This window comes from Babylonia areolata, chromosome 1 (assembly GCF_041734735.1).
Source record: "Babylonia areolata isolate BAREFJ2019XMU chromosome 1, ASM4173473v1, whole genome shotgun sequence".
Taxonomy (NCBI): Eukaryota; Metazoa; Mollusca; class Gastropoda; order Neogastropoda; family Buccinidae; genus Babylonia; species Babylonia areolata.
In genome coordinates, this window is record NC_134876.1 from 82,986,174 (window position 1) to 83,011,011 (window position 24,838).

At 37.8% G+C, this 24,838-nt stretch overlaps 1 protein-coding gene across 3 annotated transcripts in view; it reads left to right on the top strand.

The window, feature by feature from the left end:
- Positions 1–24,207, top strand: part of LOC143288426 (uncharacterized) — a 32,008-nt gene extending 7,801 nt beyond the window's left edge. Inside the window, exons 3-8 of one of the 3 annotated variants that reach the window (XM_076596903.1) lie at positions 814–964; positions 5,647–5,859; positions 8,831–8,976; positions 11,363–11,410; positions 14,917–15,267; positions 15,950–24,207. In XM_076596903.1, the coding sequence (XP_076453018.1) occupies positions 814–964; positions 5,647–5,859; positions 8,831–8,976; positions 11,363–11,410; positions 14,917–15,267; positions 15,950–15,969 (929 nt within the window). In that variant the 3' untranslated portion in view covers positions 15,970–24,207. The remainder of the gene's footprint in view (positions 1–813; positions 965–5,646; positions 5,860–8,830; positions 8,977–11,362; positions 11,411–14,916; positions 15,268–15,949) is intronic. The other 2 variants (XM_076596912.1, XM_076596922.1) reach the window with 2 other exon arrangements.
- Positions 24,208–24,838: the final 631 nt, after the last annotated feature.

A 24,838-nucleotide genomic window follows, 5' to 3' on the forward strand; every position in this document is an offset into this window, starting at 1 on the left:
TTTTGAATTGGATGGGTCATTTTTCATGTTGGTCAGAAATTAGATGATCATGGCCAGTTCTTCAATCAAAATGTAATGAGCACTGGGTCCTGAAATGCCAGTAGTCTCCTTGACAGTGGAGGTCGTTGTACCCTTGGGAATAAAGAACTGGAATAGAGAGACTTTTGAAAAAATATTTTGGGAGCTTATTTGTTATCTTTGCTGTCACTGGAATTACTGGTAACAGTTCACTGTCTTCTTTATGCTGTTGTGTCTTTATGCTGCAAAATTACTGTTAGTACTGTACTAGAGAATGTATTATCTGTTTATCAGCACAGCTACACATTTGTGAGTAGTGTGTCCTCAGTGGGCCAGCTTTTCTTCTCGTGCTTATATTTCACAGATATAAAAATAATGCTGTAGCAGCATCTAATGTTTCATCTCTTATATCTGCCAGCATTATTAATCCATTTAATGCCGTAATAAATAAAATGTACCTGGGCAAAATCTTGCTTTCTTCAGCAGGTTCACAAAACTGTTTACTGCTCATTCAATTAAACTGAAATGTTGAAATTTTGGGCTTTTTTTCCCACTGTACATTTGGCTGTGATGTGACAGTGTAATTATTTGTTCATGTTGTTAGAATTACATTTTGAATAGATGTAATTTGTTGTTGTTAATTACAGTTTCAGAACATATGCACACTTTTTTGTTCAAATCTGGCTTTATCTTTAACTAAAATAACATTCTGGAGGTGATTATGTCTGAAATTATTACCACAATGCACAAGCAAAATTCCATTAACTTATCATGCCCTGTTCCTGTGTCTTCTAGTGCCACCTATCTGCACCAACAGATATGATACGGCACCAAATGGACGAGTGTATGGGCATTTTATCTGCCCTCGGGAAACGGAACCTGCCAACTACACTTGGTGCTGTGGAGAATCCAGCAGAGAGTTTTGCTGTGATGAGTACTATTATGGGTAAGAAGTTGTTTATCTTCATCCTTTTAAGAGTAATAACGTATTTGGTTTTGTGATGTCAGTCTAATTTAACCCCTAGGCTGCCAGTATGACGAGATGACTCGTCAGCGCAGCTGTGCACGCTTCGCTGTTATAGTGACAAGATAACTCTTCATGGAAATGATCAGACTTTTCTCTGTTTTTTTTAATTTTTTTTTTTAGTTCATTGACAAGAACACTGGTAGCTTTAGCTTGGGGAATCTTTCTAGATTCATTTGATAACTAGAAACTGCATCATGAGGAAGTCCTTTATTTGACCCAGGTGGTTGGGTTACTGTGCGTGTTTTGACTCACTTGTCACACACTCAGCAAAATGGTCATACCAGGTTAAATCTCTGCAATTGATGTGCAGCCAAAATGACTAAAATTGCTTTTTTTAGCTGATGCTCAGAAAGAATTGAAGCGTCAGCTAGAAGGAGAAGACAGTGATGAACTTTTAACGGATGATGTGATGGAAGATCAAGACTGATGGAACTGAGGGTAACTGGACAAAGTTGACTGGATTAGAGAGTGGAAAAGCAGAGGGGTTTGTGACTTTACTGTGTTTGAGATCAGTGTAGAGCCAACAAACAATACTCAGCCTGTTATTGCCGACTTTACTGCTGACAGTGGACTGAAAAAGACCCATGTAACAGAGTGCATTGACTTTTTCTCTCTTTTTGAAGATGATAATCTAAATCAGAAATTTGTTGAGGAAAACAGTGTGTGTGCACAACAGACACTCCAGCAGATACAGGCAAATCCAGGCAGGCAGAAAAAAGAACTCCAGAATATCAGTATACAAATGTGTTAGGAACAAAATGGTTCTTGGGTTTGGCCTTACTGATGGTCACGATGATTTTTTTTCAAGAAAACTGATTTGAATGAAAGAACTGGACAATTACATCAATGTTGTTATCACTTAGATTAGTTACAATAAATATGTATCTTTCTCTTTTTTTTTATATTGTGGTTGTTCCAGTGTGATTTGTGTGTACAGTTTTGATCCATTCAACCAGAAAAATTAATGTTACTGTGCAAATGACCAGATTAACTCTTATTCAACGTTTTTGCCCAATAGCGGCTTGCAGTGTAAAACCCGAATGTGCCCGTTACCGCTAGCTAAACACGTGCTTACTATGGACGCAGCCATTGTTATTTGCATAAACGAGACTCTTGTGAGATTTACAGCTAAACTCGTCTTGCAACTTAAAAATTCACAACTTTGTCAAATTTTGACAAAGTTGTGAATTTTTAGTTGCAAGACGAGTTTGTTGACCGCTGAGAGCTTTACCGTAATCTGAAGGATGATTCTGAAGATGACTTCAAACAGTTTTAATGATTTTTGCATGAGAATCTTGTAGAAATCGATCGATCTGAGTGACCTAGATATGGACTGACTGAGTTTTGCTGACAATGAGAGTGAAGTTGGTACTTGAATGTGAATCGATTGCCAGACCTCTGAAATCATGAATCAAACAATGGACCTCCGAAATCAATAATGTCTGGATCTGGATCTGGTGGTGTACGTCGCAGACGCCACTTCTGGCAATATAGACGTGACGGAACTAGGAGGACGCGTGTACCTATCAGAAAAAATAGTCAAAGAAAGACCTAAAGAAAACTGTCTACCCTGGGTTAAGACCATCAAAACCGCTGGTTCGGCCGGAAGGGTCCACGCCCCACTTCCAGAAGCAAGACCCTTAAAAAAAAATTATAAAAAAAAAAAAAAAATTGTGGTTGCTGGTCACAGGCTTAGATAGTGATCTGGTCTGTGCTGATGAAAATGTGCTGACAGAGCCTGCCGTCACAGTGGCCTCACTCAGTTGGTTCTACTCCATGGCAGTCCTGATGATGAAGGAGCTACTATATTGCTCTGTTCTAGCGTCGGGGACCCAGAATCCATGGGAGTGGTTGATGTCCTGTCTTTCTAGTACATTTGTTGTTTTGAATCCCTCAGAACTGGTGGGCTTAATTCTGCGGCGATTTGTGGGGGCCGGAGTTAGGAGTTTATCCGCTGGGATAGCTGGGAGGACACCCTCAGCAATCTTATAGAAGAGGCTGAGGCGTTGGTGCCTACGTCTTTCCTCCAGGGACGGCAGGTTTAGTTCCTTCAGCATGCCGCTTACACATCCGGAATTCCTGGACTTGTAGTCTCCGGTAATTAAGCTTGCTGCTTGGCGTTGCACTCTCTCCAGCTTCTCGATATCCTGTCTCTGGTGCAGGTCCCACACTTTCGCGCTGTATTCCAGCTTGGATCTGACCAGTGCCATATATGCCAGGTGCCTACAGTCTTTGGGACAGTTCCGGAGGTTCTGGCGTAGGAATCTTAGGGTCAGTCCAACTTTGCGGCTGATATTGGAGATATGTGGGGACCATTTCAAGTCCCTCGCGATTTGTACTCCAAGATAGGGTATCTCTTGTACTTGTTTTAATGTTACTCCTCCCAGGCTATAGAGGTAGGACGAAGTGCTTTCCATAGAGAGCAGATAGCACTTCTGGGCGTTGAAATGCATGCCCCACTTCTTAGCCAATTCTTCTAGGTTTCTGAGATTTCCCGGTACAGCAAGCAGTCATCAGCGAAGAGCCGAACTGTTGATCTCACTGATTCTGGCAGGTCATTGATGTGGCAGAGGAAGAGTAATGGACCGAGCACTGTGCATTGTGGGACGCTGGATTCAACTGCTGCTTCTTCGGATGCCTCGCCGTCCATAACTACCCTCATCTTCCTCCCTCTTGCTGAACCATGTGTAGACTGGGCCTCTGACCCCGTAGTGATCCATTTTATGCAAAAGTTTGCTGTGGGGGACCGTGTCAAAGGCTTTGCTGAAGTCACGGACAATCACATCTGTCTTCCTCCCGGCGTCATTTGACTCATGGAGATCGTTTGTCATGGTAAGGAGTTGTGTCTCACATGAGTGGCCAGCCCTGAAGCCATGGTTTTTGTCTGATAGGATTCCATGCTTCTCTAAGTGTGTTTGGAGGTGTTGGCAAACAATATACTCCGGAAGTTAACAGGCCACTGAGTGAGTCAGTCTTGATTTCACTGATGTTTATTGGTGTTCTGCATGACCTTCCTGATTGTGCTATTTCAGTGGAATATATTACTGATTTGGTTAAGTTTTGCCAAAGTTTTGAAGTTTCAAAGTTGCAAGATGAGTTCGATGACTGTCGAGAGTTGTAGTGCAATCCTCACGAATATTCTGAAGATGATTTCTACATGAGAATTTTGTAAAAGTTGATCATACTGTATGACCTAGACATCCACTGACTGGGTTTCACCATTATTGAGAGTGTAGTCGGTACTTGAGTGTGAATTGCCGAAATCCTGAATCGATCGGTGGACCTCTGAAATCATGAATCGATTGCCGGACCTCCGAAATCGTGAATCGATCGCCAGACCGTCAGAATTGATACTGTCAGTCTTTGATTGCACTGATACTTATTGGTGTTCTGAACGACCTTCCTGATTTTGCTAGTTCAGTGATTATATTTTTTCTCTGCATTGTAGAGAAATTACATGTGAGATTGATTTGTTGTTTGTTTTTGTTTCTTTGCTGTTGTTTTTATCCACACCATCATATGGAAAACACATCATCCCTCAAAATGAAAAGAACATAAAAATGAGCATGTTCCTTGTTGCAATTCAAGTTGAGTAAGAAAAAGAATAAAAAGATGTGTTAGAAGACACTGCAGACTGGACAAACTTATACCAAAGAAAATCATACTATAATTAAAAGATTTTTTTTCAAATTTGACACTTTTATTTTTTTTGTGTAAATACAGAGCAACGTGAGCCTGGAAACAAAAATTATTTTGCAACTTGTGTAGAATGCAGGAAAAAATAGATATGTGCAACAAAAGAAGGTGTTTATATTTTAAATCAATGTTTATTATTACCCACTATCGAAAATTGCACGAGTTATTCCCATTGGCATGGGATTTCATGGGTGATTTGTGCTGGGCAACCTGGGGTAAGAGGGTTAAAAATGTTTGAAATGAACGAGTTGAAATCTTACAAAAAATCTAAACACTGATTTAAAAACAAGTGCATGTGTTAGGAAAAAATTCAAAATTGAAAGACATCATGTGTCTTGTATTCTTAATTCATTTTCCTTTCAGAAAATATATACTTTTATGGGTCTCTCTCCAATAACAAAGTGCAGAGAATTTTTTTTTAAATATGTACCCGTTCTTTTTGTGGAAAAAAATTCACTTTAATCTAGTTTCTCTGGCAAGGGTTAACATGCATGTAATCAGGCATTGGAAACTGAAGAAATAATTTCTTTATGTGTGTGTGTGTGTGTAAGAGACTGAGAGAGTTTATGTATGTGTGCTTGGGAATGTGTGTTATGTAGATGTGACTGCATTTGAAAAAACAACATTGGATTGTCATTAAAGATTTTCATTTGATAAGTAACATTAGGGTAAGATCAGTGCTCTGACAGTCTTTAGTTTAGTGTTGGAAAAAAAAGAAGAAAAAAGTGACTCTCTTGAAACTGATAACCAGCTTGATATTTTTAATTTAGTTTTCATTGTAGTAAATGCATTTTATCCACCAAACTTCTTACGGGGTGAAAGGTTTAAATTATCTGTTCAGTTCTTCAGATATTATATTATATATTTTGAAGTTACATTGTTTAAAAAAAATCTTTTTTACAAAGAAAACAAACCAGCCCAGGCCTCGGTCCTGAACAAGGTCACTATGAAGTTACTCCCACAGTGCAACCAACAAAGGCATTGAAGACCAGTGTCCACCCAAGCCAAGAGCATTGGACAACAAATCGTGCTCTGGTGACCTGGATGCCCACAACTTCTGTAGGAAACCAGTTCTGTCTTCACTGCAAACAAAAATTCAACAGTAATGACAATCATCAGTAGGTCATTTTACTGTTCTGCATGTTTTCTACTTTCACCGGTCACAGAGTGTGAAAATACTTGTTTTGCCTGAGGCAATTATTTTATTTTATTTTATTTTATTTTTTCGGAAGGCCTGACTAAGCACGTTGGGTTACGCTGCTGGTCAGGCATCTGCTTGGGAGATGTGGTGTAGCGTATATGGATTTGACCGAACGCAGTGATGCCTCCTTGAGCTACTGATACTGATACTGCCTGAGGCAAGATATCGCAAAGCACCTACTGTTGCTGAGCAGTATTCGTAGCATCCATACTTAGTAATTGCCTAACATATTATGAGAATCTTACAAAAAGTGAAAGGCACAGAACTTCCAGTACTTCCGGCTAAATTCATTTACATATATGTTGTTTTTCAGATGGAGCAGTGAGAGGAAAATTTTGGCTGTTGCCTATATAAAACAAAATCAAAATTGTTTAAGATTATGACTGTTAATTTCTGATGTGGAGCTGTACTTCCGGCTTTTGTGCAGGAGATGCGGTGCTATGAGAGGCTCGAACAAGCTCACATATTAAAATAAGTGACATTTGTAGTGTGCACTCCTCAGGTCAACTTTGACTTGAGTGATGAAGATGACAATTATGATAAAAACTTCTCGGTTTTGTAGAAAGCGTCTAATCAGCTGGTTATAATTTTGCCAAAAAAACTTGATTCATCCTGAGTAATCATGCATTTTATATGGCAATGCCAGATAATGGATTACAGGTAAATTTTGGCTCACTTGTGTAAACAGTCTTTGCTATTCAGTTGCCTTGTGTATAGCGCGTGTGTTTGTGTGTGTGGGAGTCCATTGAAAACTGTAACTGATCCATTTTCTCTGGAAATACTTTTGTCAGCACGAAATTTGGATAAAAAATGACACAGAAAAAATTATTTCCAATCATACCATTTATAGTGTGTAAGTTTTTTTTCAGATTATTCTGTTTTTCCAGATCAGTAATGTTACATTTCCTTTAGTCTTTGGCTGATTTTGTTTTACTTTTGCCTCCAGATCTGCAAGATTTTCTTGTGTTGTTCCTGGTTTATAGCAAGATACTTGGATTAGCATTTGGATGTAGTTTGAAGACAACATGTTATTCTAATTTTTGTTCACAGTTAAAGAGTTCAGATCAGAACATACAGAATGACACTGACGACACCATCAGTGTCTTTATTGCATACAAATATTTTAGAGAGAGGTAGTTTGAAACTTTTATCAGGATTATATTATGTGGGAGAATGTGGACTTCATTGGACTGAAATGTATGCTTCCATGCAGAGGTATTGTGTGTTGAACAGATCTGTATCTGCAGGCAGGCCTCCACATACATTTTTTCTATCCTGAAAGTTAAAAAAAAAAGAAAAAAAAAGAGCATGCTGTGCCAAGTAAAAAGTTCAACTTAAATATAAGTATTTGCTTGCTTGCTTTCAGTTACAGGTTTTCTGCAACTGAGACTGCAAGAGAGATTTTTTTAATTTATTATTATTATTTTTTTTTTTTAAGAATGAAAACTGTTGCAGTCATATATACCGTACAAGAAAAAATGCATTGAATTACTTACATATTTCATCAGTACAAGAAAAAGATCAAGTGGAGATGCATGCACTGTTCATCAACATCACTTGCACACAAATATATTGAATTAAAGAGGGTACTGAATTAACTAGGGTGGAACATGCAGAAAATCCTAGTTGATGGCACATCTTGGTCAGCCTTCTTGTCTGAAAAATCGGTCACTGTGGAAGCCATCCCTACATTCGTCAGCTACTTTTGTTATGAAGTATCTTTGTCAATATGATTATGTGGTAAAGTCTTGGAAAAGACCGGAAAACCGAAAAGGTTAATAAAAGTGTTATGAATTATTGAAGCTGGAAAGTCATGATGGACTGAAATGTATGCTTCCATTGCAGAGGTATAATGTGGGATAATGTGTTTGAACTTTGATCATAATTTTGACAAAGAAAAAGTGGACTTGTCTGGAGTGGTTGTTGAGTATGTTAGGCCTGAAAATGCATTGGCGTTGTTTTGGCGGTTTTGTTGCAATTCTTATTTTTTGTTGTGCTATTTTTGTGTGTGTGTGTGTTTTGTTCTTTCTATTTCTTTTTTGGATTTTAAAGGTTTTTTTCTTGGACTGAAATGTATCCTTCCATCGTAGAGATACTGTGTGTTAAACAGATATACCCACAGGCAGACCTCCACATACATTTTCCTGTCCTGAAACTTTATATAAAAAAAAAGAAAAGAAAAAAGCATTCTGTGCCCAGTAAAGAGTTTAATATTTATATGCTTGCTTTCAGTTACAGGTTTTCTACAACCAAGAGAGATGTTTTTTTTAAAGAGTGAAGACTGTTGCAGTCAGTTATAGTACTACAGTACAAGGAACATGCATTGAATTACTTACATTTTTCCTCAGTACAAGAAAAAGATCAAGTGGAGATGCATGTACTGTTTATCAACATCACTCGCACACAGTTTATTTCAGAAATTAGTGTTTTGCTACCAAGATAAAATATCTGACTATGAAATGGCTTCTCATGGATTTGTGTCCTAGGAGATGGGCAAAGGGATTTAGGAAAGAATGTGCAACAGTGAACTAGGAGAAAAAAAATTAGTACTTGGTTTCTTCTTTATGTGTTTATGTGTGTTTGATTTGTTTTGTGTTATTTTGTTCGGCTCATGTATGAATTAAACAAACTGGAGTCTGTGTAATAACCCTGTTTCAGCTGTCTGTATGTTATTGTGTGCGCGCTTTTGTGTCTGTCGGAACGCAGAAGATGCTTTTTAATTTTAATTGCAGTGTATTCTTTTTTTTAATTTTTTTTTTTATGTTGGGCTCATACTGTCAAACTTGGCGTTTTAGCTGATAAATGTTTTATCTTGACAAAGTGTTAGTAACCTTGCCTATATTATAAGCATATTGCCATTTATGGCTCAAATCAATGTTTGTGAGCAGGAGGCCCTCACGTAGGTCTGGTGGATCGCCCGTGGTTATCATCGTTGTGGTGGTGGTGGTGGTTGTAGGCATCATTGTGGTGGCTGCCATTTGCTACAAAAGAAGAAGGAACAGAGGAGGAGGAACTGTCCTGCGCAAGGCAGCAGGTGAGGCTTCAGTGTTCATTGGTGTGTCTGTGGATGTGCATATGTTTACATACTAGCGACGGTGTGTGTTTGTGTGTGTCCTCTGTGTGTGTGTGTGTATGAACTTGCATGATTGCATGTGTGTGTGTGTGTGTGCGTGCGCGCGCGCGTGTGTGTGTGCATACATGCATGTGTATGTGTGTTTTGTGTGTGCATGTGTGCTCCACACTTATTGAGACTTGCAGTTACAGTAGTTCTATTTCGCCTTGCATGACAGTGATCAGAAATGGGTTGGGGAGATAGAGCCAGGAGAGCAGGATGGATAAGGAGGTAACTCACAAACTGTAAACAATTTATTTTCATTTTTATTTTTTTATGAACAGTTCATTGATCTGACACAACCTGTAAGGGAGATATTTTGGTTGCATAAAGTTGGTATACTTTCAGAATGGAGGTTGATACCACCAGGGTGAACAGAGAGCCAAGCATTGAGAATTTTTGTAAAGTAGATCAAAACTTATACTGATTTTATATCTTTTTTTTTTTTTTTTTTTTTTTTAAGATGATAAAGCTCAAGCCTGTATTGAGTAGCTTCATTGTCAATCCAGCTGGATTACAGTGCTGTTTATTCAACATGATTAACCTGTGTCTTGAAATGTGCTTGTTACAAGCTGTCTTTTGCATCTTTTGCACATGAGTGTGATGCGTTTTGATAAATTTCAGATGCCTAGAAAATGTTTTGGAAAATCTGCTTTTGATTTTTACATCTTGCAGCTTCTCCTTGGATATTTGTTGGAATGTAAAAGAATAATTTTATCCTCATGTTTATTTTTATTTGATGCTGACAGATTTTTATATTGATTGATAGTTGTAGTGGTATATTAGACCAGTACATTATTGGCCAGGATTGTGAATCAAGCTTATGACCATTCATTTAGAGGTTGAATCACAGTTCACTTTTGCACTGCATGAAAAGAGCAATCTTATTCTGAGAGTTAGAGAACAAGGCTAATGTAAAACTGCATTCATTTCCATTTTCACCCTTCAGGGTCAGCACAAGCTGTGTGTGTTCAGAATCAAAGCCATTACATATCTCAGAGAAAATGAATGGTAAAGTCTGTGATATATGTAGATTACAAGCAGAACAGTAAGAAATGCAAATTAGTGGGTGCATGTATGCATGCACGTTTTAACGCATACACACATGCAGTGTTAGTGTAAATATGATGGCAAGGTCAATATAAAAGTCACTGTGTGCATTAATTTGTAAATCACACAACAGAGGTAAAGCAAATTTTATTGTGTAATTAACATCATTCCAGTAAAATAAACAACATATTAAACGAGAAATTTCCACCGCCTCCTTCTTTACTGTTTAACATGCACACATACAATTTGGATACATGATATTAGCTTATATCCAGTTGTCTTGTTACTTTGAAATGGGGTAAAATCATTTGTTCAATAATTTCATTGACAGAGGATTAGGAAAGAAATGTTTTAGTTCTTGAGAGTTTTGTGTCTGAGTCCTGTGGTGTCTTCCAGAAGATAAAAGTTGAAAGTATTGGCTGAGTCCATGGCTACTGTCATTTGAGATCAAAGTCACTTTTCATGTTGTGTAACTAGCTGTTTCTTGAACGCACTTAGTCTGTGATGTGTCACTTGTGTTACCTTGTTGCAGACATTCCCTGTCCTGTTCAGTGCATTCCTACCTTTCTCCTTTGTTGCTGCTTACCCAGTGATTTAGGTTCATTACAGTAGTCTGTACAGTATTGCAGGGCTGAAGCAGCAGTGTGCATGTTAATGTGTATGCCTGTTTATCAATATTTATTTATTTGATGAAACTTGAAACACATGCTCAAGACATGCACACACACACACACACACACACACACACACACACACGGAGGCACGCACGCATGCACAGAGGTATACATGTTGTGTGTGTGCGTTTAATATTTAGCAGTTATTGAATTGCTATGTCCATTCTTTTTTGTTAGTATGTTATTGTTTGAGAACATATTTTATGTTTCTGCATTATTTTTTGTTTTCGCTTAAGTCAGAGATTAGTAACTAAACGGTTTATTTTATCCCCAAGTTTATGTCAGATGATTATTGAATGATTTTGTTTTGAACAGGAAATTTAAGGAACTTTCAGTCGTTTTTGCCACTAACCAAGTCTTTCAGGTATATTAAACTGTACACGTTGGAGGTTTTAACTTAAACGGGGTTGAGCTATGTGCACTTACAGTGAATTCTTCTGTTTTTTACACCATGCAGCATGGTGGTTTTTTTCTTGCATGTACATGCATGCTGATTCTTTTTTTCTTTTGGATGTGTGTGCATGTGTGTGTGTATGTGTGTGTGTGTGTGTATGTGTGTTGTCTTTGATATATTGTGTTAACAGAGCCAGAAACAGAGCATCAGCTATCTGCTCCACTGACTGCAGCACATGGTAGTACTATCTAAATGAACTGCTGATTTTTACCCCACCTTTCCTATACCATGTACCTTCATATGTTCCTGTTTTATCAGCACTGATATTTCTTACGCATTGAAACTAATGAAAGTCACTCTGTCTAATGTTGTCATACTTGCATTATACCTTGTCTTAGACACTGATATAACGTATGGGCAGGTGATTCTTTTCTTCAGCTTTGAAGTAAACACTGCCCTAAATAGACAACTGCTTTTATCTTTGAAAGTACGGAGAATGCTTTTAAGCCTGTCACTTTATGCCTGTCTTAGATTTTCTTGGGTTTTTATTTAAATTTAAAAAAAATTTCATATAGAACTAAACATTGAGTGTTCTGGTTTTGATTCATTTTTCTTGATTCATGTTTGTTTTCCCCTGCATGCGGTGCTGAAATATTATCTATTTTGCTTGCTAGTTATTTTATTTCTTCCTTATGTCCTTGACTATCTTGCTGCTAGAGATTCCTCTCCACATGCTTTTAAAAGTCCTATGTAGTGTACCATGTCAAACTGATGCATATGACTATGAGTTTGACATAATAAGTATATTTTTATATATGCCTACATTTTATTATTATCATTATTATTATATGTAATCAAACAGTAAGTATGATACAGACTCACTATTTAGATATGGCAGACTTTAACCAAACAAGGAGTAGAGTTCAAACTCCTTTGTTTCATATGAACATTTTTCAGTGTTGTCATTGAGAGGTTCTGCTGCACTTATTGCAGCTGTTGCATAAAAATTCTCCTTTTTCACATATCCTTTGAAATTAGATTGTGTGTTAAACATCAATGCACCTTCAGTGTGGCTTCTTGCACCAGCAGGCTGATACTGCACTGTCATTGTTACTCCATGCCATTTGATATTGCACTGTCATTGTTACTTTATGCCATGTCTTCTGAAGTAAGTCAGCTAAACCAGACAGTGACAGGTTTTGCAAGGAACCGTATCCTCATGTTAGGTGAAAACAGGTTATTAAATGCTTCTTTTGAGCAGGTAGAGAAAGAAACTTTCAGAGAATCATGAAGCAGTTGTTCTCTCACATAATAACTTCAAACTGACAGTGATATAATAGCACAGTACAAGACAAGACCTGTGAAAGAATTTACTGGCCAGTGATGAAATAACTGACATTCACAAAAAAAATGAATCAACAAAAACTGACCATGTTGAAGAAAATTTTACGGTTGTATAAATGTGTAATACCAAAGAAAATGTATTCATAAAAAAGATTTCATAGGTCTGAAAATCAGGGATTAACTTTTTTAGATTCATTTGAATTAAAATTTAAAATAAACTTATGTTCACAAGATGTTTCAGCATCCTTCAGTAAAAGAACACTAAACAGTACTCATTAGCGTGTGCACAAACATGTGTGCAAGCACTCCAGTGCACAGTGAACATGCATCAAACATATAGTGACAACACAAGGTAAACCTGAATAACATGCCTACAGATAAGACTTACGGGAGGGAAACTCAAGCTCGTTTGAAACAATTTATTGGTTTTGTTCACATTGTTGTTTCTTGATTCTGATTTACAGCTTTGGTAAAAATAGATAAAAGCTCTTTCTGGTATTTTAATTGATAGACTGGTACAATATGTTTGCTACTTTAGTTGAAATAAAATAGAGGCAGCCCCTTCAAGCGTGGCTTGCTTAGCACTTCTCATTAGTTGTACACAGGTAACTCTAAGGTACAGGAAATAAAAGCACAACAAGGGCAGGAACATGAAATATTAATTAATGAACAAAGAATAAAACCACACAGCAGTCATTCGTGTATATATTTAGAAATGCTACTAATCTATATTTAGACATGCTGTTGTGCGATGGGTAAAACACATACCTACTACCAGTGTATACATCAGGAGATGTTCTTTACTTTTGTTTTGCATGTTGCTTGTCCTTACTTGTGAAATCGCACAGTACATTTTGCTCCATTAGATAAGATAGCACAATACTTTAAACCAGTGTTGGCTTAGCATTTTCCATCAGCTTACCCTCAGGTTCATCAAATCTACATAGTAACATACCTCATACCTGCAAGCTCTCATGCATATTTTAGGTGAACATAATTTTTGTTTTGTTGGCACATAGAATGATAGATCATTGGTAGAAGGGAAGGTGCATTTTGATGTGATGTATGACATGCTGCAGCAAAATGTAGATTTATTGATATGTTTTTTTTTAATGAATTTAAGTCATGCTTCAGATATGAGTTTCAGTTTCAGTTTCAGTAGCTCAAGGAGGCGTCACTGCGTTCGGACAAATCCATATACGCTACACCACATCTGCCAAGCAGATGCCTGACCAGCAGCGTAACCCAACGCGCTTGATATGAAAACAGAGTTATTAGATTAGTCTGGCTTTTTTGGTCTGTGCAGTTTTGTTTCATCACAGATGTTTTATTTAATTTCATTTTAGTAGTAACTGACAGTGTACATGCGTTTGTGTATAATGTGATTGTTACAGGCATGCGTGTGCGCACGGACACATACACCCAAACGCCCACACACATTTATATTTACAAAGGCATTTTTGCATACTTCCTGTTGACACCTACCTACTGTTATGAATCAGTAACTTCAGATGCCAGATCAAAACAACGGCTGTTTACCTCTACATGAAGTTCTGTTTTAGTGATCTGCTTTTGATATATCCACAGAAATGACCTGGTTCAGAAGTAGATTTTAGCTCTGTCTTTGAGTAGTGTGTGTAAAAAGGACATTGTGCTCCCATTTACAGTTTGGTATATCTTCTAGCATTTCCATTGATACCCCACAGCAGGGCACATTTCTTTCAAGAAGAATAAATGTTATCAAAGGAACAGCCAATAAGCAGTAACATACTTGTGTGCTGCTCATGTATATACACATGTGCATGTTCACTTGCACAAATGAAAAGTACGTATTTATTATGATTGTACCTGTATACCTTTGTAGCAGTAAAATTGACATTGAGACAAGATAGGTGTGTACCTCCCCATAGATCTTGCATGTATCCACTATGTTGTATTTGTCTCCATATGTGTTTTCATATATTTTATATGTAACCTTTTTTTTTTTTATACAGAGACTTAGGTGTCAAGCAGATCACAGATTTAACAGTAGGTACAAGTGCATGCATGTGTGTATAAGTGTGAATGTCTATACAAAAATATTTAAAATTCAATTTCAGTTGTAAGTTTAATATATAAAAAGTACCACAATATGTAATTCATGTTCATTTGCTGTGACTGAATAACAAGACCCTAATTTGAATATCTTGTTTCACCATTAGAACTTAGAAGAATTAGATGTGCATGACTTTTTTTTTTTTTTTGAGTGGGTACAGGTGGTCTGTGGTTTTTATTTGTTATGTTTTTGCTTTTTCTTGTTAAATTCATCAAAAAATGAACAAGGACAGTCAATTTACATGACTTCAAATACAAAAAAATCCCCAACAGTTTAGCAGATTGTTGGATTATTCTTTCTGACAGACCCACCCCAGGATGACAACATGAAGAAAGACGCCATGAATGGAGCGCCTCCACCAGGTGCTTACCCAGCTGTCCCCCCAGCCGGAGGTCCATATTACCCCCCTGCTGGTGCTCCTGGCCCCTACCCTCCTCCTGCTGCTGGGCCCTACCCTCCTGCTGAGGGGGCCTACCCTCCTCCTGCTGGTTACCCTCCTGCCGGTGGCTACCCTCCTCCTGCTGGAGGTTATCCTCCTGCTGGGGGTGCCTACCCTCCAGGGCCCATGCCAGGTGCCATGCCTCCAGGAGCGCCCCCTCCCTACCCAGACGGTGGAGCAGGCATGCAGCCACCCCCACCTGGCTTTGCACCCACCGGTATGAGATGAATGTGTGTGGATAGGCGGGGAGGGTTAGTTGTTAATAGCAAGAGTGTGTCTGAGAGAGAGTCTGTGTGTTTTCTTGAGCATGTGGAAATGTGTGTGTGTGAGCATAAATGACAATGTGTTTGTGTATATGTGTAAATGAATGCATGGTGTGTGTGTGCGTGTGTGTGTGTGTGTATGTGCATATGCATAATCATGCTTTAGAGTTTGATGAGGTTGAGTATGAGAAAGAGCACATATGTGTGCAAGTTTATATATTCTTTTGTGAGTGTGTATTTACATGTATTGCAAGAACATGCATGTGTTGTGTAACCAGAGAGAGAGACTGAAGAGAGAGTGTGACATATAGAGGGTGAAAAGGAGAAGGGGAGAAACTGAAAAGGCAATATCGACATCCGGGCAGATGAAGCTGGGTTTGTTCATTAAAAGCTAGAGAGGATTTCATGCACACAAGCACATGCACGTACATGCTCACCACGTATGCACGCACGCGCACGCACGCACGCACGCACACACGCACGCACACACACACACACACACACACACACACACACACACGCCTACCCACCCTCACCCACCCTCACATTTTCTCTCTCCCCTTCACTCTTTCCTATAGATTGACAGTTCAGTGTGAGTGTGTGGTGATAAAAAGTCTATGTACCTGACATGTGTAGGTGCCCCGTATCCCCAGTAAGGATGGACGTCATTGCCAGGACACACTGACTGTGGAGCCGGCAGTGCATGCTGACTGTGGCCAAGTTCACAGTTTTGGAGAATGGATGCTGAACATGATAAGTTTCAGCTGGTTCAAAGCTCTAAAGCATGATTATGCTTTTTCTCACACCCTGTTTCTCTCTCTCTATCTCTTAAAAAAATCCCCCAAAATGTGGCTTTTCTGCGGAGGATAAACTTTCTTTTCTTTTTAACGTTATTCTTTTGCAAGATCGCATTCCTCTTTCACTTAATGTATGTAAAATGTTCACTCATATATCCTTTACAATATTGAAATCTTATTACATCGTTCACACACAGACACACAAACACCCCCCCCCCCTCCCCAAACAAACACACACACACACACACACACTTACCCCCCACGCCCCCACACACAATGTCTTAATATGTCTGTTTTCAGTCTGTACACCTATGAATGTTGTTGCTTCTTCTTACGTTTGTAAGTGCAGACTTAAAATCTGTTTTTAAACTTTCTAATTGTAGCATATTTGTTGATGTGCTTAATCTTAAAGCATCTTGTTTTTATAACTTTTTGATAATACTGTATTTTATTATGGCAGATGTTGTCAGTTTTGAATGCTTATTTTATAACGCTTAATGTACTGAACTTTGATCACTTTGTCTGCATTTTCCCTTTATTGTGATCTTGTTGGGGTCACACACTGTGTAATTTGGGACTTTCTCTTAGGGAGGTGGGTGATTTTAAGGCAGGATGTTGGGAGGAATGCAAACAGGTCATTGTGTACAATTTTTGATCTGTGCAAAACATGGGAGGGAATGGGGAACAGGTGATGTATTGTCCAGTATTCAGCATGAGGAGTATGAAAGCAAGTGTCGACATTATTTGATTGTTCTGTTCTTGTAAGGAGGGTGTGTAGAGGAGGATTGTTGACATTTCCAGACTACTGGTTCTTTTGTTTTTTCAGTTTACTGAGAATGGTACATACGCAGAACATTGCCATTTGGAGACAGGGTATTTTGTCCCTTTTCACAGACATATTTCTACTTCACACATTGCCCAGGAATGACACGCAGAATTGTGTGTGTTTATATATATATATATATATGTATGTATATATATAACATGGGAATGATTATGTTGATAAAGATAAAATATGATATGCTGCTTTTATAAATTGATGAATAAAACGTTGTGAAGGGATAATTGCACAAAAGGAACAGGATCTCAAATGGTTGGGAAAAGTTTGGGGTTTTTTTTGTGATAAAGAAATTGTCAGTGGCTGCATATTTGTGTGTGTGTGTTTTGTTAAGTCACTCAGATTTAAAAAAAAAAAAAAAGTTCCTGGGATAAATGATTTCTCCCTCCATTTCCAAAATACTTGATGGAATTTAAAAATAAAAATAAAAAAAGAATAAAAAATAATGACATGGACACTTTCCCAGCATAAAATCTCTGAGCTATGTGCAGGTTGGTAGGCTGGCACTAAGAACATAAACTGTGAAAGCAACCTGTGTCACAACAGCTTGCAATAGGTCAGCATATGGCCACTAAATTGATGAGTAGCGGTGCCTTGGACAGCAGTCTTTGTTGCTGTCTTCAGGGATGTAATGCTGAAATAATTGGCATATAAAAGAATTAAGCATGTCAGAACATTTTTCTCCGCAATCTGATTGATTGGATGGGCTGAAAGTCTCAGTTATTGATTGGATGGGCTGAAAGTCCCAGTTCCTTTTTATTTATTTACTTTTTTAATATCCTTAAGCAAACTGTCCTTCAGATTTTATTCTTGATAGCATTGCAGATTTGCTGAATTCTTGCCTCTGTCCTTCTCTTTTACAGTCATTAATAATTGTGCATTCACCAGAATATCTGAGTGCAGAGCAGTGTATAAAAAGCATTCAGCTTCTCTTAGTTGTGCCACAGCCTCATTATGAACAAAAAGAGAGGGAGATTGTGGGTAGTGAGAAGAAATTGCCTTACTAGGGATTTATTTCCAATTCTTGAGGTACATTTTTTACATGCCTTTCACTTCACTACAAAGCTATAAAGTCATGTTGGACCTCCAGCAAGATATCCAGCTGTGGTTATTTTCTTTTAGCTCTAATTGCTTCATTAAAGAATAGGTCCACTCCAAATTAGTTGAAACTACTCCATGTAACTGTTAGACAAATTTGAACTTGGACAGTCAAGAAATCTTAATATTCTTCTCTTTCTTGTTTCAAGGATGTATAAGCTTAGTGTGTAATTGGGGAACAGTCCTCTCAGACTTATGCCCAGAAGCAGTCATAGCAGACAATCACTCGGAAAGAGACAGGATAGTATACAGGCAGTACTTATCCATTCTGTAAGAGCTGTGTATTTTTACCTTCTCCATTTTTGAACTGCTTATCCCATCTGTAAAGGCCTTGTATTTTCACTTTGTCCATTTTAGATGTTTTAGAGTGGTGCAGGATGAATGTGAACTCACAAAAGATTTCTTTTAACTTTTCTGATGGTTGCGTTGTAAATGTTTCCTCACAGTAAATGTTTCCTTACAGTTCAGAAGGATTTGGTACCAGCGCCAAGGATAAAAAAGAAGAGGAAAGGGCAGGGAAGGTAGACTTCTCTGTGCTCTGAAGCTCAAGTTTGGGATTATAGTATCCAGTGTGCTCATTTTTTGTGGGTTTTTTTTTTGCAGAACACTTCTGATTCTTGCTCTAGTATTGTTTGTCGGAGAACAGTGTACTCTTCTTTGATCTTTGCTCATCCGTTGAAGTAAATGGACAATCAGTGTCAGTCGCCATTCTCCAGCAGGAAAGGGAGAGAGGAGATTGTGATAGCTTAAAAAAAAAACATGGGTGTATTTTCAAAATTTTGTATGGTTTGCCCAATAGCAGAAGATGATTTGCCATTCTGTTATTATTAATGTGCCTAAAGTACTATTTTTTACAAAACTTTTTATTGTACTACTTTTGTCTTCTCTTTCATGTTCTTGTAAGATATGAAAAACTGCCTGTGTTGAGATTGATTCACTCACTGCATGACTGAAATGTACTTTTTCTGGTAGACTTTAAGTGGGCATTTAATGTACATAAGTCTTCAGAGGAGCATGATTGAGTCCAAACAGCTGATGGTGCTGTTTGTTTTTAGATTACTGGGCTATTATTCCTTCCATTTTCTATGCTTGTGAGTTTCTCTGTCCATTAGAGAGGGTTTTTGTTGTTGTTTTCTGTCAGTTTAAAAAGTTCTTTTACTCTCTCACAACCTCAGACTCATGAAATAGCTGAGTGTTTAGAGCATTTTACTATTTATGTGAGGGTCCTGGGTTTTAGTCCTGACTTCACCTGGTAAGGTAAAGGCAGATTTTTCTGATCTCCCATTTCAACATGATTCTGTAATTCAGTGTTCAGTGGGTTATGCAAACCTGAATATATAGAGCATGCATACTCACTTACTTGGTTTGAACTTGTACATTCGGATTAACATCTTGTACATTCGGAAGAAGGTGGGTGTTGTAGCCCAAAATCCAGAAAAAGAAGAAAAACCTACTCTGTGTCCCTCTTATTTGTCTTTCCAAAAAAGACAGTGTATATCCACAGGCATTGTATATATTTCTGATTGTGTATTCATATATTGAATGTACTTAAAATGATTTGTTTCTTTCTTGGTGTACAAAATCTTATGCTTGCTTTCTGATGTTTTTAAGGAGCTTGATAAAAAAGTTTGAAAAAAGCTGAGAACTTGTTCCAGAGTATTGTATAAATGTAGATAAATTGTTTTCACTTAAATGATATTTTATTCATATTACTATTTCAGTAATATTTAATCTTGCCTTAATATATATTAATATAGCTTGCTTTCATGTCTTGATTTTTGTCATCTTGAAGAGGTGCAATAGTTATTGTTGCTTCTTTTTACAGTAATACAGTAATAGTGATTGATTTTCCAGTTTTTGGAAATACTTGGAAAGTATGCACAAGATGACCATGCTATACTTACGTATTAGATGAATGATCACATTTAAAAAATGTTGCTTTTGTTGTTGTTTTTTAAATGAGAAAGAGAAGAATTATATTTATATAATTTGAAGTTACTGGGGTTTTTTTAATTAGAAAGAGAATGATTATGTTAATGTTATTTAAGGGGCAAAGGTGGGGGGTCGTAATAAAAGGATAGGTATAAATACAAAAAAAATAGTGGACTGTTGACTTTTTTTTCTTTTTCTTTTTGAGGTTTTGAAAGTAGGCCAGATTCCTTGGACCAGTAGATCAGTAAAATGCCACCACACACACACACACACACACACACACTGACACAGGTGAGAGGTGAGATATGGAGGGTTTATGTGTGTGTGTGTGTGGTAAATAAAATGCATTTTTCATCATGCGGTCACAATGTCCTTTTGACCCTGTCCTCAAATTAGAATGTGATAGAGGTTCAGGTGTCTTTCACGATAAGAAAACACACTGTACTTGCCCCGTTTCAGGAGATTTTAAATGTGATATATGTGCAACTGTATTCAGTTTACAGAGCAATTTCCTGTTCATCACTTTGATTTGAACTTATGTTTTTAATAGTTTTATGAAGATGACTTTGTTTTGTTCATGGTTTTTATTTTCTGTTTATATTTATTTCATTTTTATTGTTTTTGTTTATATGTATGTTTTAGAGTTGTGTTTTTTGTTGTTCTTTCACATTCATTTTACCAGATTTTGTTATTCTTTCCAGAGCTATGTCATTGTACAAGGGATCATTTTCAGTGCATTTAATGACGTAGATGGGGATTCTCTTTAGCTGGATCTTGTTATTCAGTGTTCACCACATTTTGTTCTTCTTTTCAAAGTTATGTTTACTAACCTTATATCACTCTCAGTGCATTGGTGATGCAGATGCATGCCTGTTCAAGTTAGATGTTTGTGGCTGCATTAGATTAATATATAAAGAATTAATGCAGTGCACACCTCTGTTTAAAAGAGAGTGGGTTTTTGTTTGTTTTTTTTAAGGTGTTTTTCCCCCCAGAAATAAGTATATCATTTTCAAAGAACCAGTATAGTTCTCCCACAGCTGTGATCCTCTTTCTGTGTGAGTTTAGTCACCATGAAAGCTTTGAGGGATTCAAAAACTGATCGCATTTCTGTTCACAGTGTTTAATCAAGCCTTTCAGTATATATAATCATCCCAAAGGAAACAAAGGTGATTTTAAGTGTGAGAGATGTTTAGTCTGAAAATTCTTCTGCTTAGCGTCGGGGACAGTCACCTTCGTGATAAAGAACTCAAGAGACCACTTGAGGATAATTTGAAAGGATTGCTTTCCCCTTTAAAAGGAGCTGCAGATATGGAGCCTTCAAAGTCTCTGAACATTTTAAGTCTACATTTGGTGGTGCCGCACTTCATGAAGGATTAATAAAGCAGTGTTTCTTGCATCTTGTTGTGAGCAGAAAATATTAATATGATTTGGGGATCTGTCATGTGCGCTTGTATAACTAAGTATGCACATGTATGTATGCATGAAGAAAGGACAATATTGGTGTGTGCATGAATTGTGAACAAGCATGTTTTTTTCTGGTTTTGTGACTGGCGTAGCTGGTGTAGAGTGAGTAATTTTATTTTGTCCCCTTCGGATGTGAAAGGACTGGGTGAACCAGTTTTAACCAGGGTGGTGTTCACTCATTGCACAAATATAAAACACAGGTGCAACAGTGCTAGTGTGTGTGGACCTGATGTTATCCTGGCGTGAGCTGAGATGCTCCAGTGTAGGCTGGTGATGGAAAAACCAGGCACACCGAAGGGGATCTACCCATGGTGGGCAGGAAGATGAGGCTTCCTGGGCCCTAGCCATGTTTCCTTGTAAAAGAGGGGTGAGGCCATCTGGTGCCTACTCAGAAGATTTTCACTCTGACACCGGGAGTTCAGATTGTGTAGTCAGGACTTGGCTACCACGTTCATACTGTGGCAGTGAGGGTCAAAAGAAAAGGCTTAAGGAGATTGCCAGGACTCAGTGAACATTAAGCCATCATTTATTTATATTTAGGTATGTTGGCCATAATCATAAGCAAACCAGGAAGGATTTGGGTCTATGTAAACCTGATGGAGTTCAGGTGTAGTATACATCTTTATACCTGATGTGATTTCAGGAAGACACCAGAAGGGAGTGAGTTTTTTTTTTCTGGAACAAATGTGGAAGTGGAAGGCTGAAAGAGTAGTTTCATAAGAATGGAGTGTGTGTGTTAACTGTGGTGTATTGTTTCAAAAATAATATTTTGCTCCATGTTTTTTTATCAAGAAGAGGGAAAAGTAAATTTTGTATTTTCCTAGCACTCGTGTTAGCCCTGTCTTAAAGGAAAGGTACGATTGTGTGCGGATTCATTCTGTGTGTTTCTGAGTGCGGATACACAGTATCAGAGTATGACAGGATCATATACCATAGTAGTATGCACACACGATCTTGTTCTCCATGGGATGGAAGAAAACAAAATAACAAACTTCAGAATTGCAAGGGAAGCTTTGAGGAGGGGTAGAGTGTTCTTTGAAAATTTTTGCTCCTTTTTTGGCTTCTTGAATATTGCGGTTTGACAGTGAGATGAACTCATGAATATGAAGCTACCTTTCTGTCTTCTTCTTGACTTTCCTGAGAGCGCTTATCTTTCAGCTGTCTTCTTTGGTGGAAGATTATGTGCACATTTCTTCACTTGTTATCATTCTGGTTGGTGTGTATATATGTTATTTCAGTCTTGTCAGTGTTCAGATTTGTTACTTGAATCCTTGAACATTCCTCGTTAAACTCAAGGATTCAGCTATTGAAAGTGTGGGTGATAAAAAAAATTACATTGGCAGCTGTTTGAACTGAATGCTGGATCCATTCATGGCTAATGATGTGAGTAATGTGCAGATATTTGTGCAAGGCATTCACTTGAAAAGAAGCAGGCAGTACCATGGCACTTGAGTACTAATCTTTGTTTCCCTTCTGATTAAGCAAAGACCGCATAACTCTTGCTCTTTTCTCAGGTGGTTCATTTGTCAGCAGTGGAGTGAGTAGTTGTTGTATACTTTTTAATGAACTATTTCGGCCTATGAATTCTTGTCAAATTTCAACCAGTGTTTTATCTTCTCTTGTTCCACATTGTTGCCTACTTGTGACAGCGTGCATGATTCAACTCTTTGATGTTAATTGCTGCATGTTTGTCTCCCTGTGTTTGGTCTTGGTCTTTGAACTTGGAAAACAAGGAGTGGAGAAGTAGTACAGTGGAGATTGGAGTTAAAGTTGTCCGTATGGAAGAAACTGGTTGTTGGCTTGGAAGAAAAAAACAAAAAGCTGTTGGAACAAGAAGTGGAGAAGTAGTGAAGTGGTTTTAGTCAAGGTGCCCATTGAAACAAAGTGGTAGTTGTCTGTGTGGGAAAAAAAAAGAGAGCAAACCTGGAAGTGAATTTTATGTTTTAAAAAGTCTATTGATGTTGCTAAAATGTTCCTAAAGTGTAGCTAAAACCTTTCGTTTTGCAATAGGAACCAATTAATTTTGATGGTTTTTCCCACAGCCTACATCTAAAATCTTGAATACATTTGATGGCACATGTTGTCATAAACATGTAAACAGCACCACTACTCAAAATATTGGCCACTTGTACATTTTTCATCTTTTATTTTTTGTTTATTTATTACATTTTATATTGATGAGACTTATTTTCTTGTGAATTCATTGCATTTTGTTTTTTGTTGTTGTTTTTATTTATGCATGTGATGAAAACAGGGTAATTGTTTTTATAGTTTTTATGGTGTTGTGATTGATTTTATAGATTTATAGTGTTTTGAAACAGTCTGCTTGAGTGAGATTTATTACAACTTACTTAATTGACAATGTCATAAGGGTATTTGCTTTGTAGCGTGTGATACAATCTTTTTCCAAATGAGATGTCTATTTGTTAGAAACATACATTTCAAACACACACACACACACACACACACACACACACACACACACACACACACAGCCTAAACAGGTGTTGGTCTAAATAATTTTAGCGTTATATTGGCAAATGTCATTGTTTGATATGACTACTTGTACTGTCTTTTTGGTGACTGGATTCTGGTGATGCCATGTTTCCTGTCAGTTAACATGGTCATTAGGTGAGTCATTGTACCTGTTTACCATTCAGTAATTCCTGTATGCAGTGCTGTGCTTACTTGTGTGATGCATTTAAATGCAATGTGTTAATTACCTACTCTTTAAAAGAAGAAAAAGAAAAAAAAAGATTGTCTAATTACTGGTGTGCTTGAAATTGTATGCTTCTCTATCTCTTTCTCTCTCAATTTCTGTCTGTCTTTTCTCTTGTGGCTTTCAGTGCTGTGCTGTACCCTCCCTCTTTCTCTCTCTCTCACCGTCTTACTGTCTTCTCTCTTACTTTACACATGCACATACAAGGCATGTTCCTCATAGCCCAGCCAACCACAAAAGACCCATTTAATTTCACATACCTAACCGTGACCCACTTGTGCAGACTCTGGCAGGGGTCTGATTCCTGTCCTGTGCAAACTACTACCCGCATAGGCAGAGAAAACAAAAGTAGCTACGGCTGATAACCTCCCGAAGTAGGTTACCTCCCCTTTGCATCCCTGACTAGCGCCCTCTTTTTCCAGCAGTTCCTTTTCAGGGCTGACACACAAGTACACACTCACACACACACAAGCACATGCAGCCCATTCTTTTTGCAATTTCATCATCAGCAAACTAGTTCCTCTTTGTTCCCTCCTGAGAGAGATGTACATGTATTATCTTTCTGCTTGGATTTGAGAGAAGGTTTAAGGATCCTCTCTGCCTTCCCTTTGCCTTTGACTGAGCCAAATGCTTGGATGTAACATGAGAAAAACATGATCTTATTATTTATCGGTGAC